Source organism: Oncorhynchus masou, chromosome 5 (genome assembly GCF_036934945.1).
Source record: "Oncorhynchus masou masou isolate Uvic2021 chromosome 5, UVic_Omas_1.1, whole genome shotgun sequence".
NCBI classification, from domain to species: Eukaryota; Metazoa; Chordata; class Actinopteri; order Salmoniformes; family Salmonidae; genus Oncorhynchus; species Oncorhynchus masou.
This window is the reverse complement of record NC_088216.1, coordinates 88,148,832-88,170,318: the sequence shown is the minus strand read 5'-3', so window position 1 is coordinate 88,170,318 and position 21,487 is coordinate 88,148,832. Positions and strand designations below refer to the sequence as shown.

Genomic DNA, 21,487 nt, shown 5'->3' with positions numbered 1-21,487 from the left:
AGTTCCATGTAGTCATGGCTCTATGTAGTACTGTGGAATAGAGTTCCATGTAGTCATGGCTCTATGTAGTACTGTGGAATAGAGTCCCATGTAGTCATGGCTCTATGTAGTACTGTGGAATAGAGCTCCATGTAGTCATGGCTCTATGTAGTACTGTGGAATAGAGTTCCATGTGGTCATGTCTCTATGTAGTACTGTGGAATAGAGTTCCATGTAGTCATGGCTCTATGTAGTACTGTGGAATAGAGTTCCATGAAGTCATGGCTCTAAGTGGTACTGTGGAATAGAGTTCCATGTAGTCATGGCTCTATGTAGTACTGTGGAATAGAGTTCCATGTAGTCATGGCTCTATGTAGTACTGTGGAATAGAGTTCTATGTAGTCATGGCTCTATGTAGTACTGTGGAATAGAGTTCCATGTAGTCATGGCTCTATGTAGTACTGTGGAATAGAGTTCCATGTAGTCATGGCTCTATGTAGTACTGTGGAATAGAGTTCCATGTAGTCATGGCTCTATGTAGTACTGTGGAATAGAGTTCCATGTAGTCATGGCTCTATGTAGTACTGTGGAATAGAGTTCCATGTAGTCATGGCTCTATGTAGAACTGTGGAATAAAGTTCCATGTAGTCATGGCTCTATGTAGTACTGTGGAATAGAGTTCCATGTAGTCATGGCTCTATGTAGTACTGTGGAATAGAGTTCCATGTAGTCATGGCTCTATGTAGTACTGTGGAATAGAGTTCCATGTAGTCATGGCTCTATGTAGTACTGTGGAATAGAGTTCCATGTAGTCATGGCTCCATGTAGTACTGTGGAATAGAGTTCCATGTAGTCATGGCTCTATGTAGTACTGTGGAATAGAGTTCCATGTAGTCATGGCTCTATGTAGTACTGTGGAATAGAGTTCCATGTAGTCATGGCTCTATGTAGTACTGTGGAATAGAGTTCCATGTAGTCATGGCTCTATGTAGTACTGTGGAATAGAGTTCCATGTAGTCATGGCTCTATGTAGTACTGTGGAATAGAGTTCCATGTAGTCATGGCTCTATGTAGTACTGTGGAATAGAGTTCCATGTAGTCATGGCTCTATGTAGTACTGTGGAATAGAGTTCCATGTAGTCATGGCTCTATGTAGTACTGTGGAATAGAGTTCCATGTAGTCATGGCTCTATGTAGTACTGCGGAATAGAGTTCCATGTCATGGCTCTATGTAGTACTGTGGAATAGAGTTCCATGTAGTCATGGCTCTATTTAGTTGTCACGTCCTGACCTTAGTTCCTTTTTTATGTCTCTGTTTCTGATTGGTCAGGTCGTGAGTTGGGGTGGGCATTCTATGGTTCTATTTCTGTGTTTGGCCTGGTATGGTTCCCAATCAGAGGCAGCTGTTTATTTCGATGTCTCTGATTGAGAACCATACTTAGGCAGCCTGTTTTCCCACTATGATTTGTGGGTAGTTGTTTTCTGGAGCAGATTGAGAGCTTCAAGTTCCTTAGTGTTTTCTGTCTCTGTGTCTGCACCAGACAGAACTGTTTCGTTTTTATTCATTCTCTTGTTATTTTGTTTTGTGCTCAGTTTAAATAAATATTAACATGGACACGTACGACGCTGCATATTGGTCCGATCTTTCATACTCGTCACCAGACAAGGACGAGAATCGTTACAGTAGTACTGTGCACCTCCCATAGTCTGTTCTGGACTTGGGGACTGTGAAGACACCCCCGGTGGCATGTCTTGTGGGGTATGCATGGGTGTCTGAGCTGCGTGCCAGTAGTTCAAACAGACCTCTGGTGGCATGTCTTGTGGGGTATACATGGGTGTCCGAGCTGCGTACCAGTAGTTCAAACAGACCTCAGGTGTCATGTCTTGTGGGGTATACATGGGTGTCCGAGCTGCGTGCCAGTAGTTCAAACAGACCTCTGGTGGCATGTCTTGTGGGGTATACATGGGTGTCCGAGCTGCGTACCAGTAGTTCAAACAGACCTCAGGTGTCATGTCTTGTGGGGTATACATGGGTGTCCGAGCTGCGTGCCAGTAGTTTAAACAGACCTCAGGTGGCATGTCTTGTGGGGTATGCATGGGTGTCCGAGCTGCGTGCCAGTAGTTCAAACAGACCTCTGGTGGCATGTCTTGTGGGGTATACATGGGTGTCCGAGCTGCGTGCCAGTAGTTTAAACAGACCTCAGGTGGCATGTCTTGTGGGGTATGCATGGGTGTCCGAGCTGCGTGCCAGTAGTTCAAACAGACCTCTGGTGGCATGTCTTGTGGGGTATACATGGGTGTCCGAGCTGCGTGCCAGTAGTTCAAACAGACCTCTGGTGGCATGTCTTGTGTGGGTATACATGGGTGTCCGAGCTGCGTGCCAGTAGTTCAAACAGACCTCTGGTGGCATGTCTTGTGTGGTATGCATGGGTGTCCGAGCTGCGTGCCAGTAGTTTAAACAGACCTCAGGTGGCATGTCTTGTGGGGTATACATGGGTGTCCGAGCTGCGTGCCAGTAGTTTAAACAGACCTCAGGTGGCATGTCTTGTGGGGTATGCATGGGTGTCCGAGCTGCGTGCTAGTAGTTCAAACAGACCTCTGGTGGCATGTCTTGTGGGGTATACATGGGTGTCCGAGCTGCGTACCAGTAGTTCAAACAGACCTCAGGTGGCATGTCTTGTGGGGTATGCATGGGTGTCCGAGCTGCGTGCCAGTAGTTCAAACAGACAGCTCGTTGCGATCAACATGTCGATACCTCTATATTTATGAACATGACCTGGTTATAAAGCTACCAAACAGAGACTATCTATATTTACATGGGAGTTATGAACATGACCTGGTTATAAAGCTACCAAACAGAGACTACTTACATCCCAGCTAAAACTCAGGGGTTTGAGAATATGGACTCAATTTTTATTTTACCTTTATTTAACCAGGCAAGTCAGTTAAGAACAAATTCTTATTTTCAATGACAGCCTAGGAACAGTGGGTTAACTGCCTGTTCAGGGGCAGAACGACAGATTTTGTACCTTGTCAGCTCGGGGATTTGAACTTGCAATCTTTCGGTTACTAGTCCAATGCTCTAACCACTAGGCTACACTCCCGCATTATTCTGCCTTTTGACTTTCCTTCCCTGTTCAACATAGGACCATTTCATACAGTACTGTAGCCTACAGTAGATATTTCATATGTACCTGTAACACACGCCAAGATGTACAATTAATGACTGTGTGCAAAAATAATTAGTTTGAACATGTCTATGGGATTTCATATTGTACGACATTGTAAAGTATGTAATAGCCTGTTAATGCAAAGCCTTTTGTTACATGTGGAGTAGTGTACCTCAGTTCAGATCAGTGTGTATGGGGAGGTTGGATCATTGCAATTGAGCTGGTTCGATGTTCGTCAGATTTATGTTTAAAAAAAATTGTTGTGCATATTTCATTTATTTTCTTCACATTTTAAATATTTTTTTATAAATGTAATTTTTGTAGTTTTTAGTAGTAAACGTTCTTCTTCCAGGTCCTTCTCCCAGTTTGAGGTACCTTACCGGAAGCCCATAATTTTCCCTCTTTCCATTTCAGGTGGGATCTGCATCGCTCAGTCCTTAAAGATCCCTCACAATCACAAGCAGGAGAACTTCGACAAGATCATCAGGCTGCTTCTGGAGACTCGTTACGCCCGGGCAGTCATCCTCTTCGCATCAGATGAGGACATACGGTATGCATCTACTAGTTTTTAGCCCTTTGAGCTAAAGGGATTTCTGTGTGCTGGCACTCAAAGGAAGATTTTAAATATTGTTCTGGCAGCTCAGAGACTCTGAGTCCTAGGAATTGAAACCTAAAAAGCTAAAAGAAGGTTCAGGACGATGTCAACTTAATTTCCTTCAATAATGTTTGATTTAATGCTGACACATTTTGGAGCCGGCACCATTCTCACAGTGCTATGTGTCTCCTGTTCATTATCTCACCAAGTATAATGTGTGACACCAATTAAGAGGCTAATGATGTATCCCTGTGTTTGCAGAAAGGAGGACTCCACACACAGCAGTCAAATATTTCCACGTGGTTTAATAATGAAACAACGTATTGAAACTTTAGGTCTTCATCCAAGAGTTGAATCATTGTTTCAGTAAAACCACATCTAAGCTTAGATGATAGATCACAGTCACGTAGACTTGTCTTGTACTGTATGCTGAACAAATCATTTTGATCTTCAGTACCTGCTTTAAAACACTGAACGTGCATACAGTTTGTAAACCTACTATTGTAGGGAGAACAAAAACAACAACACCACAGCCATTTTACAGCAGTAAATATTGAAGTATCAGTCTTGTCACAGTTCTGGTGATATTGTATTTCTGTTGATATGATCGCAAGATCACAATGCAATTTGTGGTTGAGTAATTGATCTGTAGTTCCACATCAAACCGGATGTAACTCCGCATCCAGTTGATTTATCTGTCAAGACAATATACAGAAACTGAGGGAATATCTCTTCATGCTATCTTTTTGTTCAGAGGAAAAAGAATGGAAAACTACCCTACACATTGACCTTTTTTCCCCTCTCTTTGGAGATAATTTCTTCTTCTTCTTCTTCTTTCCATTCCTATCTTCCCTCATCAGGTCATCCCTGATCGCTGGCTGCGTCCCCTCTGACTTCAAAATGGCTCGAGTTGTTCCCCTCCTCAAGAAACCAACATACCACTCATCTGACGTCAAAAAAATTATAGACCTGTATCCCTACTTTCTTTTCTTTCCAAAACACTTGAGCGTGTTATCTCCGTTGAACTTTCTCGTTATCTCTCTCAGAACGATATTCTTGACAATAACAAGTCAGGCTTCAAGACGGGTCAGTCAACCGAGACTGCTCTTCTCTTTGTCACGGAGGCTCTCCGCCCTGCCAAAGCTGACTCTCCCTCCTCTGTTGTCATCCTCCTAGATCTATCCTCTACCTTCAATACTGTGAACCATCAGATCCTCCTCTCCAACTTCTCAGGGCTGGGCCTCCAGGCTCTTGGATGGCCTCCTACCTGGCAGGCCGCTCCTGCCAGGTGACGTGGAGAGAATCTGTGTCTGCACCACGTACTCTCACTACTGGTGTTCCCCAGGGCTGGATTCCAGGCCCTCTCCTCTTCTCTTTATACACCAAGTCACAAGGCTCCATCATATCCTCACATGGTCTCTCCTATCATTTCTATGACAATGACAATCAACCATTCTTCTCCTTCAAGACCATTTAGTCACAGTTGATAACTCCATGGTGTCCCCCTACCAGAGTGCAAAGAACCGTTGGCGTGACCCTGGACAACACTCTGATGTTCTCTGCAAACATCAAAGCAGTGACTCACTCCTGCAGGTTCACGCTCTACAACATGCATTATGTACGACCCTACCTCACACAGGAAGAGGAACATCCGTAGAGTAGGACCTTTCCTCACATAGGAAGCGGTGCAGGTCCTAATCCAGGCACTTGTCATCTCCAATCTTGACTGCTGCAACTCGCTCTTGTCTGGGCTCCCGGTCTGTGCCTTCAAACTCCTGCAACTTATCCAGAAATCTGCAGACCGCCTGGTTATCACACTCCTACACCCTTCTCCACTGACTTCCAGTCAAAGCTCGCATCCACTACAAGACCATTATACCTATTGAGCAGCAAGAGGAACTGTCCCTCCATACCTTCAGGCTATGCTCAAACCCTACACCCCAAACTGAACACTCTGTTCTGCCACCTACAGTAGGGCAGCTCTCGCTCAGCCCGGTCCAAGCTCTTCTTTGTCCGCTAATGTTGGAACTGGCTTCCCCCTGAAGCTAGGACAGCACCCGTAAACCCCACCTCTTCAAAGAGTATCTTAAATAATCTCCCTCCTTTCCTGAACCAAGACTTGTACTTCACCCACCTAGCAGCTATATCATTCTAACTCTGGATCCACTGATAGCTACTGCATTGAGGAGAAAGTGTACTTCCAATGCCTGTGATATGCGATTGTCACACCTAGCTATCTTAAGATGAATGCAGTGACTGTAAGTCACTTTGGGATAAAAGCTTCTGCAAAATGACAAAAGAAATGTACATGAACATGTTATTGAGAAGCACAAGGGGATAATAGATCAATGTACTGTTGGAAAAACTGCTGTATGGAGCTGTGTAACTGATAGATCAATGTACTGTTTGACAAACTGCTGTATGGAGCTGTGTAACTGATAGATCAATGTACTGTTTGACAAACTGCTGTATGGAGCTGTGTAACTGATAGATCAATGTACTGTTGGAAAAACTGCTGTATGGAGCTGTGTAACTGATAGATCAATGTACTGTTTGACAAACTGCTGTATGGAGCTGTGTAACTGATAGATCAATGTACTGTTGGAAAAACTGCAGTATGGAGCTGTGTAACTGATAGATCAATGTACTGTTTGACAAACTGCTGTATGGAGCTGTGTAACTGATAGATCAATGTACTGTTGGACAAACTGCTGTATGGAGCTGTGTAACTGATAGATCAATGTACTGTTTGACAAACTGCTGTATGGAGCTGTGTAACTGATAGATCAATGTACTGTTTGACACACTCTGCTGTGAATCGTGTATGTGCGTTTGTGTGTGTGGGTTTCTATGGTGTCTGGGTTGCATGGGAGAATGCATAGCAAAAAAAAAAAAAAACACATTTCATTTGCAAGATGGACTATAACATACTGTTCCATTCTATGCTGTCCGAGTCATTCTATCTGTGTGTCTAATTGCAGGGGTATCCTGAACGCCAGTAAGAGGGCGGACCAGGTGGGTCATTTCCTGTGGATCGGTTCAGACAGCTGGGGAGCCAAGATCAGCCCTGTCCATCAGCTAGAGGAAGCGGCAGTGGGAGCTGTCACTATCCTGCCCAAAAGAGTAACCATCGGCGGTAGGTTGTGCCTGCATACTTTTAGTGGAGAGAAAAAAAAGGAAAAGAAGAAAAAAAGCTACTTGCTGTCAAGTCTCCTGTCGTCCACAGTACAGTCTGTAGACTGTATACTAGCACCAATACTGTCTGTAGACTGTATACTAGCACCAATACTGTATGTAGACTGTATACTAGCACCAATACTGTCTGTAGACTGTATACTAGCACCAATACTGTATGTAGACTGTATACTAGCACCAATACTGTCTGTAGACTGTATACTAGCACCAATACTGTCTGTTGTCCTTCTCCTACAGTCTGTAGACTGTATACTAGCACCAATACTGTCTGTAGACTGTATACTAGCACCAATACTGTCTGTTGTCCTTCTCCTACAGTCTGTAGACTGTATACTAGCACCAATACTGTCTGTAGACTGTATACTAGCACCAATACTGTCTGTAGACTGTATACTAGCACCAACACTGTCTGTAGACTGTATACTAGCACCAATACTGTCTGTAGACTGTATACTAGCACCAATACTGTCTGTTGTCCTTCTCCTACAGTCTGTAGACTGTATACTAGCACCAATACTGTCTGTAGACTGTATACTAGCACCAATACTGTCTGTAGACTGTATACTAGCACCAACACTGTCTGTAGACTGTATACTAGCACCAATACTGTCTGTAGACTGTATACTAGCACCAATACTGTCTGTAGACTGTATACTAGCACCAATACTGTCTGTAGACTGTATACTAGCACCAATACTGTCTGTAGACTGTATACTAGCACCAATACTGTCTGTAGACTGTATACTAGCACCAATACTGTCTGTAGACTGTATACTAGCACCAATACTGTATGTAGACTGTATACTAGCACCAATACTGTCTGTAGACTGTATACTAGCACCAATACTGTCTGTAGACTGTATACTAGCACCAATACTGTCTGTAGACTGTAAACTAGCACCAATACTGTCTGTAGACTGTATACTAGCACCAATACTGTCTGTAGACTGTATACTAGCACCAATACTGTCTGTAGACTGTATACTAGCACCAATACTGTCTGTAGACTGTATACTAGCACCAATACTGTCTGTAGACTGTATACTAGCACCAATACTGTCTGTAGACTGTATACTAGCACCAATACTGTATGTAGACTGTATACTAGCACCAATACTGTATGTAGACTGTATACTAGCACCAATACTGTCTGTAGACTGTATACTAGCACCAACACTGTCTGTAGACTGTATACTAGCACCAATACTGTCTGTAGACTGTATACTAGCACCAATACTGTCTGTAGACTGTATACTAGCACCAATACTGTCTGTAGACTGTAAACTAGCACCAATACTGTCTGTAGACTGTATACTAGCACCAATACTGTCTGTAGACTGTATACTAGCACCAATACTGTCTGTAGACTGTATACTAGCACCAATACTGTCTGTAGACTGTATACTAGCACCAATACTGTCTGTAGACTGTATGCTAGCACCAATACTGTCTGTAGACTGTATACTAGCACCAATACTGTATGTAGACTGTATACTAGCACCAATACTGTATGTAGACTGTATACTAGCACCAATACTGTCTGTAGACTGTATACTAGCACCAACACTGTCTGTAGACTGTATACTAGCACCAATACTGTCTGTAGACTGTATACTAGCACCAATACTGTCTGTAGACTGTATACTAGCACCAATACTGTCTGTAGACTGTATACTAGCACCAATACTGTCTGTAGACTGTATACTAGCACCAATACTGTCTGTAGACTGTATACTAGCACCAATACTGTCTGTAGACTGTATACTAGCACCAATACTGTCTGTAGACTGTATACTAGCACCAATACTGTCTGTAGACTATATACTAGCACCAATACTGTCTGTAGACTGTATACTAGCACCAATACTGTCTGTAGACTGTATACTAGCACCAATACTGTCTGTAGACTGTATACTAGCACCAATACTGTCTGTTGTCCTTCTCCTACAGTCTGTAGACTGTATACTAGCACCAATACTGTATGTAGACTGTATACTAGCACCAATACTGTCTGTAGACTGTATACTAGCACCAATACTGTCTGTAGACTGTATACTAGCACCAATACTGTCTGTAGACTGTATACGAGCACCAATACTGTCTGTAGACTGTATACTAGCACCAATACTGTATGTAGACTGTATACTAGCACCAATACTGTCTGTAGACTGTATACTAGCACCAATACTGTCTGTAGACTGTATACTAGCACCAATACTGTCTGTAGACTGTATACTAGCACCAATACTGTCTGTTGTCCTTCTCCTACAGTCTGTAGACTGTATACTAGCACCAATACTGTCTGTAGACTGTATACTAGCACCAATACTGTCTGTAGACTGTATACTAGCACCAATACTGTCTGTAGACTGTAAACTAGCACCAATACTGTCTGTAGACTGTATACTAGCACCAATACTGTCTGTACACTGTATACTAGCACCAATACTGTCTGTAGACTGTATACTAGCACCAATACTGTCTGTTGTCCTTCTCCTACAGTCTGTAGACTGTATACTAGCACCAATACTGTCTGTAGACTGTATACTAGCACCAATACTGTCTGTAGACTGTATACTAGCACCAATACTGTCTGTAGACTGTAAACTAGCACCAATACTGTCTATAGACTGTATACTAGCACCAATACTGTCTGTAGACTGTATACTAGCACCAATACCGTCTGTAGACTGTATACTAGCACCAATACTGTATGTAGACTGTAAACTAGCACCAATACTGTCTGTTGTCCTTCTCCTACAGTCTGTAGACTGTATACTAGCACCAATACTGTCTGTAGACTGTAAACTAGCAACAATACTGTCTGTAGACTGTATACTAGCACCAACACTGTCTGTAGACTGTATACTAGCACCAACACTGTCTGTAGACTGTATACTAGCACCAATACTGTCTGTTGTCCTTCTCCTACAGTCTGTAGACTGTATACTAGCACCAACACTGTCTGTAGACTGTATACTAGCACCAACACTGTCTGTAGACTGTATACTAGCACCAATACTGTCTGTAGACTGTATACTAGCACCAATACTGTCTGTAGACTGTATACTAGCACCAATACTGTCTGTTGTCCTTCTCCTACATTCTGTAGAAGTGTACTAGCACCAATACTGTCTGTTGTCCTTCTCCTACATTCTGTAGAAGTAGTGTAAGGTTAGTTTTGGAGGAATATTCAACAATGCAATTAACTAATACATGAAGTATATTGCGAGATGTACTTGCGAAATATATTTTATTTTATAGATATGATGCAATATAGCAATATATATATATGTTTTTGCCATATTGACCAAAGCATTCAACAAATGAAGAATCCTCAGGAAACTATAATGCAGTACATTTAGCCAATGTACAGTAAAGGATATGTACTGTCTTTATTACGCAACAGAACTTAAAAATGTAAAATGTCTGCCTTACATTACATGAACAAACTCATAATGCAAGTCCAAAGGTATTTTATCTGATTCTGATTCTGGAGCAACGCTAGTTACAGTAGCTACATCAAATCAGATTATATTTGTCATAAAGCTTCATAAACAACATAAATGCTTCCCAACAATACATTGAGAAATAAAGATAAATAATTATAAAATAATAACACACAGAATAAATACACAATGAGTAATGATAACTTGGCTATATTCACGGGATACCAGTACCAAGTCAATGTGCAGGGGTACAAGGTAATTGATGTAGATATGTACATATTCTAGGTAGGGATAAAGTGACTAGGCAACGGGATAGATAATAAATAGTTACAGCAGTATATGTGATGAGTGAAAAGGTCAATGCAGATAGTTAAATAGTTAACCAATATCTACCCAGACTAACTATTTAACAGTCTTAAGGCTTGGGGGTAGAAGCTGTTTAGCGTCCTGTTGGTTCCAGACTTGTTGTATCGGTACCACTTGCCGTGTGGGTTGCAGAGAGAAGAGTATATGACTAGGGTGGCTGGAGTCTTTGATCATTTTCATGGTCTTCCTCTGACACCGCCTGGTATAGAGGTCCTGGATGACAGGGAGCTCAGCCCCAGTGACATACTGGGTCTAACCTCTGTAGCGCCTTCCGGTCAGATGCCAAGGAGTTGCCATACCAAGTGGCGATGCTGCCAGCTCTCGATGGTGCAGCTGTAGACATTGTTGAATATCTGAGGGCCCATTCCTAAATCTTGTCAGCCTCCTGAGGGGGACGAGGCGTTGTCGTGCCTTCTTCACGACTGTGTGGGTGTGTATGGAACATTACATGATAATTCCTTAGTGATGTGGAAACCGAGGAACTTGAAGCTCTCAACCCGCTCCACCGCAGTTTACCGCCGATGTGGATGGTGGTGTGCTCTGCCCTTCGTTTCCTGTAGTCCACGATCAGCTTCTTTGTCTTGCTGACATTGAGGGAGATGTTGTTGTCTTGGCACCACACTGGAGGGCACTATGGAGTTGAACGCTGAGCTATAGTCAATGAACAGCGTTCTCACATAGGTATTCCTCTTGTCCAGGTGGAATAGGGCAGTGTGGAGTGCAATAGAGATTGTTTCATTGGTGGATCTGTTGTGGTGGTATGCGAATTGGAGTGGGTCCCGGGTGTTTGGGAAGATGATGTTGATGTGAGCCATGACCAGCCTTTCAAAGCATTCCATGGCTACAGATGTGAGTGCTACTGGGCGATAGTGATTTAGGCAGGTTACCTTGGCATTGTTGGGCACAGAGACTCGGGTGGTTTGCTTGAAACATGTTGGTATTACAGACTCAGTCAGGGAGACGTTGAAAATGTCAGTGAAGTCACTTGTCAGCTGGTCATCAAAGCATGCATCCTTGTAATCTGACTGAATGTTAACCTGTTTAAATGTCTTCCTCACATCGGCTATGGAGAGTGAGATGACACAGTCTGGGCAGCTCGCGGCTGGGGTTCTCTTTGTAATCCGTGATAGTTTGCAAGCTCTGCCACATCCGATGAGGATTCGATCTTAGTCCTGTATTGGCGTTTTGACTGCTTGATGGCTCGTCTGGAAGTTGTTACGGGATTTCTTATAAGCATCCAGATTAGTGCCCCTCTCCTTGAAAGCGGCAGCTCTATCCTTTAGATCTGTGGGAATGTAGCCTGTAATCCGTGGATTCTGGTTGGGATATGTACGCACACTCACTGTGGGGGACGACATCATCCATGCACTTAATAATGAAGCCTGTGACTGATGTGGTAAACTATGTTACTATGGTTAGCTCAATGAGGAATCCCAGAACAAATTATACATGATCCTAATGATGGAAGTCTGTTATCCTGAACGAACACACAAAACTGTGTCATGTTTGGCTATGGGCAGGATGGTACGGTGTGTGTGTGTGTGTGTATGTGTGTGTATATGTGTGTGTGTGTTTATGTGTGTGCGTGCAAGCTTGTGTGAGTGTGTGTTTTGCAGTTAGGCCTGTTAGCGAAGGCTGCCCTCTGTCAAGATTAGATCACAGCCTCTCTGATTGTGCCAGGTGTGTCGCAAATGGCACTCTATTCCCTATTCCATGTTTCCTATTCCCTATTCCCTAATCCCTGTTTCCTATTCCCTATTCCCTGTTTCCTATTCCCTTTTTCCTATTTCCTATTCCCTTTTTAGGGTGAATAGGGTGCCATTTGGGTCATAAGTAGTGCACTAAATAGGGAATAGCGTTCCATTTGGAAAGCAGACTCTGAGTCGTGCAGGGTCAAGTCTACCACTGAGTGATGTCATCTGCGCCTTAGCGAGACACTGGACGGATGAAACTGTGAGTCTGAGTTGGAGCTGTTGGAGTCTGTAACCTTGAGCTACAGGGTGTAATTGGTCGGGGGAGAGCCCACAGGTGTCAAATTAATAAATTGTTTCCCTTTGATGTTTTCAGAGATACTTTTTTTCTTTATCAGCTAATGATTTATGGGAATGGGTGTTTCTGGGGCCCTGGGGTTGGGGAGGGGGGTGAGGGGGAGGACGGGAAGGGAGGAAGGAGAAGGGACAGGATTCAGTCTGGCTGAGTGATAGGAGAGAAGGATTGCTGCGGGGTTTGAACTCACTCACTCACTCACTCACGCACACACCCACACACACAGGCATGTGTATACACACACACACACACACACACACACACACACACACACACACACACACACACACACACACACACACACACACACACACACACACACACACACACACACACACACACACAGGGGGGGTGTCTGATTGAAAGACAGAGCGACGGATGAGGGACTCTGGGCTGCTGTGTGGTTTCACTGGACCGTCTCTCTGCTCTCTCTGACTAAGAGGGAGAAAACCCCTGCTGTTTAACCTGCTGTGAGAAAAGCCACATGTAATGTCAATTAAGACCAAAGCACAGCTCTCCATCACTTGTTGTTGGGTTGGATGGAATAACAGTTTCTTATTGTAGCAAAGAAACACACATGACTGATGTGTGTAAATTATGCAAATATTACAAGAACAAATCTTGACCTGGCTAAAATAGGAAGGCATTGCATTCCCCAGTCCCCAGTCCCCATTCCCTAGTCCCCATTCCCCATTCCCCAGTCCCCAGTCCCTAGTCCCCAGTCCCCATTCCCCATTCCCCAGTCCCCATTCCCCAGTCCCTAGTCCCCATTCCCCACTTCCCACTCCCCAGTCCCCAGTCCCCATTCCCTAGTCCCCATTCCCCAGTCCCTAGTCCCTAGTCCCCACTCCCCAGTCCCTAGTCCCCATTCCCCACTCCCCATTCCCCATTCCCCATTCCCCACTCTCCACTCCCCATTCCCCACTCCCCACTCCCCACTCCACATTCCCCATTCCCCAGTCCCCAGTCCCCTGTCCCCATTCCCCACTCCCAGTCCACATTCCCCAGTCACCTGTCCCCATTCCCCACTCTCCACTCCCCAGTCCCCATTCCCCACTCCCCACTCCACATTCCCCAGTCCCCTGTCACCATTCCCCACTCCCAGTCCACATTCCCCAGTCACCTGTCCCCATTCCCCACTCTCCACTCCCCAGTCCCCATTCCCCACTCACCACTCCACATTCCCCATTCCCCACTCCCCAGTCCATATTCCCCACTCCCCACTCCACATTCCCCAGTCCACTGTCCCCATTCCCCACTCCCAGTCCACATTCCCCATCCCCCAGTCCCTACTCCCCATTCCCCAGTCCACATTCCCCATTCCCCACTCCCAGACCACATTCCCCAGTCACCTGTCCCCAGTTACCAGTCCCCATTCCCCAGTTCCCATTCTCCAGTACCCAGTTCCCATTCCCCAGTCCCCATTCCCCATTCACCAGTTCCCAGTTCCCATTCCCCAGTTCCCAGTACCCATTCCCCAGTCCACATTCCCCAGTCATCTGTCCCCAGACCCCAGTCCCCAGTTCCCAGTCCCCATTCCCCATTCCCCAGTTCCCATTCTCCAGTCCCCAGTCCCCATTCCCCATTCACCAGTTCCCAGTTCCCATTCCCCATTCTCCAGTACCCAGTTCCCATTCCCCAGTTCCCAGTCCCCATTCCCCAGTCCACATTCCCCAGTCATCTGTCCCCAGACCCCAGTCCCCAGTCCCCAGTCCCCATTCCCCATTCCCCAGTACCCAGTTCCCATTCTCCAGTACCCAGTTCCCATTCCCCAGTTCCCAGTCCCTAGTCCCCAGTCCACATTCCCCAGTCCACATTCCCCAGTCATCTGTCCCCAGACCCCAGTCCCCAGTTCCCAGTTCCCAGTTCCCAGTTCCCAGTTCCCAGTTCCCAGTTCCCATTCCCCAGTTCCCAGTTCCCAGTTCCCAGTTCCCATTCCCCAGTTCCCAGTTCCCAGTACCCATTCCCCAGTCCCCATTCCCCAGTCCACAATCCACATTCCCCAGTCCACATTCCCCAGTCCCCAGTCCACATTCATGAGTCCCCATTCACCAGTTTCCATTCCCCAGTCCCCCGTTTCCCATTCCCCAGTTCCCATTCAACAGTCCCCAGTCCACATTCCCCAGTCCCCAGTCCACATTCCCCATTCCCCATTCCCCAGTCCCCAGTCCACATTTCTCATTCCTCAGTCCCCAGTCCACATTCCCCAGTCACCAGTCCACATAAAGCTCTAAAGAAAGAACCACTGTACTGTAGAGTGTGAATGTGTTAACATGAAAGAGGTCTGGCATAGTCGGCTGTACAGGATAAACAGAGGTTGTGTACCTTTTGGCATCCTGTTCACCTACATAGTGCACTACTTTGACCAGATACCTGTAAGCCCTGGTCAAATGTAAATCAAATCAAATTACATTTTTATTGGTCACATACACATGGTTAGCATATGTTAATGCGAGTGTAGAGAAATGCTTGTGCTTCTAGTTCCGACCGTGCTGTAATATCTAACAAGTAATCTAACAATTTCACAACAACTACCTTGTACACACAAGTGTAAAGGAATGAATAATAATATGCACATGCAAATATATGAATGAGCAATGGCCGAACGGCATAGGCAAGATGCAGTAGATGGTATAGAGTACAGTATATACATATGACATGAGTAATGTAGGGTATGTAAACATTATATAAAGAGGCATTGTACCTCTCTGGGTTTGGGGGGACGCTTGCGTCCCACTTGGCCAATAGCCAGGGAAAAGGCAGAGCGCCAAATTCAAGTAAAATTATATAAAAATCAAACTTTCATTAAATCACACATGTAAGATACCAAATTAAAGCTACACTCGTTGTGAATGCAGCCAACATGTCAGATTTCAAAAAGGATAAAAAGCCTTATCTGATGATAGCACAACAGTAAACAAAAAGAGAGTAGCATATTTCAACCCTGCAGGCGCAACACAAAACTCAGAAATAAAAATATTATCCATGCCTTACCTTTGACGAGATTCTTTTGTTGGCTTTCCAATATGTCCCATAAACATCAGAAATGGTCATTTTTTTCTATTACTTCCGTCAAAATATATCCAAAATATCCATTTATTTGGCACGTTTGATCCAGAAAAAAACAGCTTCCAATTTGCGCAACGTCACTACAAAATATCTCAAACGTTACCTGTAAACTTTGCCAAAACAGTTCAAACTACTTTTGTAATACAACTTTAGGTATTTTTAAACGTTAATAATCAATCAAATTGAAGACGGGTCTATCTGTTTTCAGTACAGGACGACAACAAACTCAAGCATGCTTTCTAGTCTAGGGCAACTCTCAAACAGTACACATAATGTTACAGATAGCCGTACTTCCTCATTACACAAATGAATTAACCTCAACCAATTTCTACAGACTTGCGACATCCAGTGGAAGCGGTAGGAACTGCAAACAAGTCCCTTAGAATTCTAGTTTCCCAATGAAACATCAATGAAATCTCATTGAATAGACAGTGACCTAAAAAAACCTGAATGGTTTGCCTGCTACATAAGGTCCGTTATACACACAGACATGATTCAAACAGTTTTAGAAACTTCCAATTCTACTGATAATATGCATATCTTATATTCTGGGGATGAGTAGCAGGAAGTTGAAATTGGGCACGATATGTATCCAAAAGTGAAAATATTGCCGCCAATCCCGAAGAGGTTTCAAAGTGGCTAGTGATACAATTATTACATCCAATTTTTTTATTGTTAAAGTGGCTAGAGACTTGAGTTAGTATGTTGGCAGCAGCCACTCAATGATGGGTTTTTAACCTTTTGAAAATCTTCATCAGATGACAGTAATAGCACATGTTACACAGTACATTTATGTTTTTTTCAATAATATGCAATTTATATCCATAAATCTCCGTTTACATTGAGCCATGTTCAAAAAATGCAACAGAAATGTCCGGAGAAATTATAAATAGCTCCGGCAGCTAACGCCAGATAACAGCAATAAACATCATAAACTTTGACTAAATATATATGTTCTACATATATTTAGAAAGATACACTTCTTCTTAATGCAAATGCTGTGTTACATTTATTTTTAACGTTAAAGAATTCGTTCACTATTCAATAATCTGAGACGGCGCTCAGACATTAGCATTATTTCTCTGCTATGTTGGATTCGACAAAAATACAATTTGATAACATAAATATTCCCTTACCTTTGATGGTCTTCGACAAGAATGTCGTGGAAGGAGTTATACTTACCTAATATAACGTTTGGTTAGAGTTGGTGTGTCTTTGTATTAGCAAATGCTAACATCTTTAGGTGAATTACCCCAAAAAGGACTTCTGATCATGAACAATTGTGCATCAAAACTTCAAAATTACATATTATATGTCGACTAAACTGGTCAAACTAAGTGCAGAATCAAGCTTTAGGATGTTATTAACGTACAAAACAATTGGCGATTAAATCAAACGAAAGGAATTGTCCTCAGGCAAGCTGGAACAAAGAGACCCTTTTGCCAGAGCTCGCGCCTAAAAACTCGTGACACCTCAGTATTTTGCCCGCCAAGCAGTCAAAGCTCGTGTTATTTTCTCCGTTCCACGTCTCATTGAAAGACGAGAGCGGAGAGCGCGTTGAAGAAATAGAAACTGTTCCGAGATCCGTAGCTGGTTGGGAAGGGTGGGGGCGATGACGTCAAAGTTGGTGCAACTTTCTCTGGCGAGAGAGAGAGTTTGGGAGAATGGCTGCCCTGTGAGTTCTGCTTTACATACAGACATAATTTGAACGGTTTTAGAAGCTTTAGAGTGTTTTCTATTCAATAATTATTATTATATACATATATTAGCAATTTTTGACAGTTTTTGTTTTCAGTTTACTATGGGCACGCAATTCCTCCAAAGGGGGCAGTATTGTGCCTAGCTTTAAACGAATCAAAATAGATTTTATATTTGAGATTCTTCAAAGTAGCCGCCCTTTGATATGATGACATATGACAGCTTTGCACACTCTTGGTATTCTCTCAACCAGCTTCACCTGGAATGCTTTTCCAACGGTGTTGAAGGAGTTCAAATCAAACTGTATTTGTCACATGCACTGAATACAACAAGTGTAGACCTTACCGTGAAATGCTTATAAGCCCTTAACCGACAGTGCAGTTCAGGAAGAAGGATACATTTACCAAATAGACTAAAATAAAAAGTAATAATAAAAGTAACAGAATAAGAATAACAATAATGAGGCTTTATACAGGGTTATACGGTGCAGAGTGAGTGTGCAGGCTATATACAGGGTGTTCCGGTACACAGTCTTTGTGGAGGCTATATACAGGGTGTTCCGGTACACAGTCTTTGTGGAGGCTATATACAGGGTGTTCCGGTACACAGTCTTTGTGGAGGCTATATACAGGGTGTTCCGGTACACAGTCTTTGTGGAGGCTATATACAGGGTGTTCCGGTACACAGTCTTTGTGGAGGCTATATACAGGGTGTTCCGGTACACAGTCTTTGTGGAGGCTATATACAGGGGGTACCGGTACAGAGTCAATGTGGAGGCTATATACAGGGGGCACCGGTAAAGAGTCAATGTGGAGACTATATACAGGGGTCTCTGGTCCAGAGTCAATGTGGAGGCTATATACAGGGTGTTCCGGTACACAGTCTTTGTGGAGGCTATATACAGGGTGTTACGGTACAGAGTCAATGTGGAGGTTATATACAGGGGGTACCGGTACAGAGTCTATGTGGAGGCTATATACAGGGTGTTCCGGTACACAGTCTATGTGGAGGCTATATACAGGGGGTACCGGTACAGAGTCTATGTGGAGGCTATATACAGGGTGTTCCGGTACACAGTCTATGTGGAGGCTATATACAGGGGGTACCGGTACAGAGTCTATGTGGAGGCTATATACAGGGGGTACCGGTACAGAGTCAATGTGGAGACTATATACAGGGGGTACTGGTACAGAGTCAATGTGGAGACTATATACAGGGGTCACTGGTCCAGAGTCAATGTGGAGGCTATATACAGGGTGTTCCGGTACACAGTCTTTGTGGAGGCTATATACAGGGTATTACGGTACACAGTCAATGTGGAGGCTATATACAGGGTGTTCCGGTACACAGTCTTTGTGGAGGCTATATACAGGGTGTTCCGGTACACAGTCTTTGTGGAGGCTATATACAGGGTGTTCCGGTACACAGTCTTTGTGGAGGCTATATACAGGGTGTTCCGGTACACAGTCTTTGTGGAGGCTATATACAGGGGGTACCGGTACAGAGTCAATGTGGAGGCTATATACAGGGGGCACCGGTAAAGAGTCAATGTGGAGACTATATACAGGGGTCTCTGGTCCAGAGTCAATGTGGAGGCTAAATATACAGGGGGTACCGGTACAGAGTCAATGTGGAGGCTATATACAGGGTGTTCCGGTACACAGTCTTTGTGGAGGCTATATACAGGGTGTTACGGTACAGAGTCAATGTGGAGGTTATATACAGGGGGTACCGGTACACAGTCTTTGTGGAGGCTATATACAGGGGGTACCGGTACAGAGTCTATGTGGAGGCTATATACAGGGTGTTCCGGTACACAGTCTTTGTGGAGGCTATATACAGGGGGTACCGGTACAGAGTCTATGTGGAGGCTATATACAGGGTGTTCCGGTACACAGTCTATGTGGAGGCTATATACAGGGTGTTCCGGTACACAGTCTTTGTGGAGGCTATATACAGGGGGTACCGGTACAGAGTCTATGTGGAGGCTATATACAGGGTGTTCCGGTACACAGTCTTTGTGGAGGCTATATACAGGGGGTACCGGTACAGAGTCTATGTGGAGGCTATATACAGGGTGTTCCGGTACACAGTCTATGTGGAGGCTATATACAGGGGGTACCGGTACAGAGTCTATGTGGAGGCTATATACAGGGGGTACCGGTACAGAGTCAATGTGGAGACTATATACAGGGGGTACTGGTACAGAGTCAATGTGGAGACTATATACAGGGGTCACTGGTCCAGAGTCAATGTGGAGGCTATATACAGGGTGTTCCGGTACACAGTCTTTGTGGAGGCTATATACAGGGGGTACCGGTACAGAGTCTATGTGGAGGCTACATACAGGGTGTTCCGGTACACAGTCTTTGTGGAGGCTATATACAGGGGGTACCGGTACAGAGTCAATGTGGAGGCTATATACAGGGGGCACCGGTAAAGAGTCAATGTGGAGACTATATACAGGGGTCACTGGTCCAGTGTCAATGTGGAGGCTATATACAGGGTGTTCCGGTACACAGTCTTTGTGGAGGCTATATACAGGGGGTACCGGTACAGAGTCTATGTGGAGGCTATATACAGGGTGTTCCGGTACACAGTCTTTGTGGAGGCTATATACAGGGTGTTCCGGTACACAGTCTTTGTGGAGGCTATATACAGGGGGTACCGGTACAGAGTCAATGTGGAGGCTATATACAGGGGGCACCGGTAAAGAGTCAATGTGGAGACTATATACAGGGGTCTCTGGTCCAGAGTCAATGTGGAGGCTATATACAGGGTATTACGGTACAGAGTCAATGTGGAGGCTATATACAGGGGGTACCGGTCCAGAGTCAATGTGGAGGCTATATACAGGGTATTACGGTACAGAGTCAATGTGGAGGCTATATACAGGGGGCACCGGTCCAGAGTCAATGTGGAGGCTATATACCGGGTATTACGGTACAGAGTCAATGTGGAGGCTATATACAGGGTATTACGGTACAGAGTCAATGTGGAGGGTATATACAGGGGGCACCGGTACTGAGTCAATGTGTAGGCTATATACAGGGTATTACGGTACAGAGTCAATGTGGAGGCTATATACAGGGGGCACCGGTACAGAGTCGATGTGGAGGGTATATACAGGGGGCATCGGTACAGAGTCAATGTGGAGGCTATATACAGGGTATTACGGTACAGAGTCAATGTGGAGGCTATATACAGGGGGTACCGGTACAGAGTCAATGTGGAGGCTATATACAGGGGGCACCGGTACAGAGTCAATGTGTAGGCTATATACAGGGGGCACCGGTACAGAGTCAATGTGGAGGCTATATACAGGGGGCACCGGTACAGAGTCAATGTGGAGGCTATATACAGGGTATTACGGTACAGAGTCAATGTGGAGGGTATATACAGGGGTCACCGGTACTGAGTCAATGTGTAGGCTATATACAGGGTATTACGGTACAGAGTCAATGTGGAGGCTATATACAGGGGGCACCGGTACAGAGTCAATGTGGAGGGTATATACAGGGGGCATCGGTACAGAGTCAATGTGGAGGCTATATACAGGGTATTACGGTACAGAGTCAATGTGGAGGCTATATACAGGGGGCACCGGTACAGAGTCAATGTGGAGGCTATATACAGGGGGCATCGGTACAGAGTCAATGTGGAGGCTATATACAGGGTATTACGTTACAGAGTCAATGTGGAGGCTATATACAGGGGTACCGGTACAGAGTCAATGTGGAGGCTATATACAGGGTATTACGTTACAGAGTCAATGTGGAGGCTATATACAGGGTGTTCCGGTACACAGTCTTTGTGCAGGCTATATACAGGGGGCACCGGTACAGAGTCAATGTGGAGGGTATATACAGGGGGCACCGGTACGGCAGTCTTATGACTTGGGGGTAAAAGTTGTTGAGGAG

General features: G+C 44.6%; 1 protein-coding gene across 1 annotated transcript in view; it reads left to right on the top strand.

Moving 5' to 3' along the window:
* Positions 1-2,603: 2,603 nt before the first annotated feature.
* Positions 2,604-21,487, top strand: part of LOC135530281 (metabotropic glutamate receptor 7-like) — a 224,017-nt gene continuing 205,133 nt past the window's right edge. The window contains exons 1-3 of the mRNA XM_064958639.1: positions 2,604-2,607; positions 3,564-3,699; positions 6,726-6,880. Of these exons, the coding sequence (XP_064814711.1) occupies positions 2,604-2,607; positions 3,564-3,699; positions 6,726-6,880 (295 nt within the window). The remainder of the gene's footprint in view (positions 2,608-3,563; positions 3,700-6,725; positions 6,881-21,487) is intronic.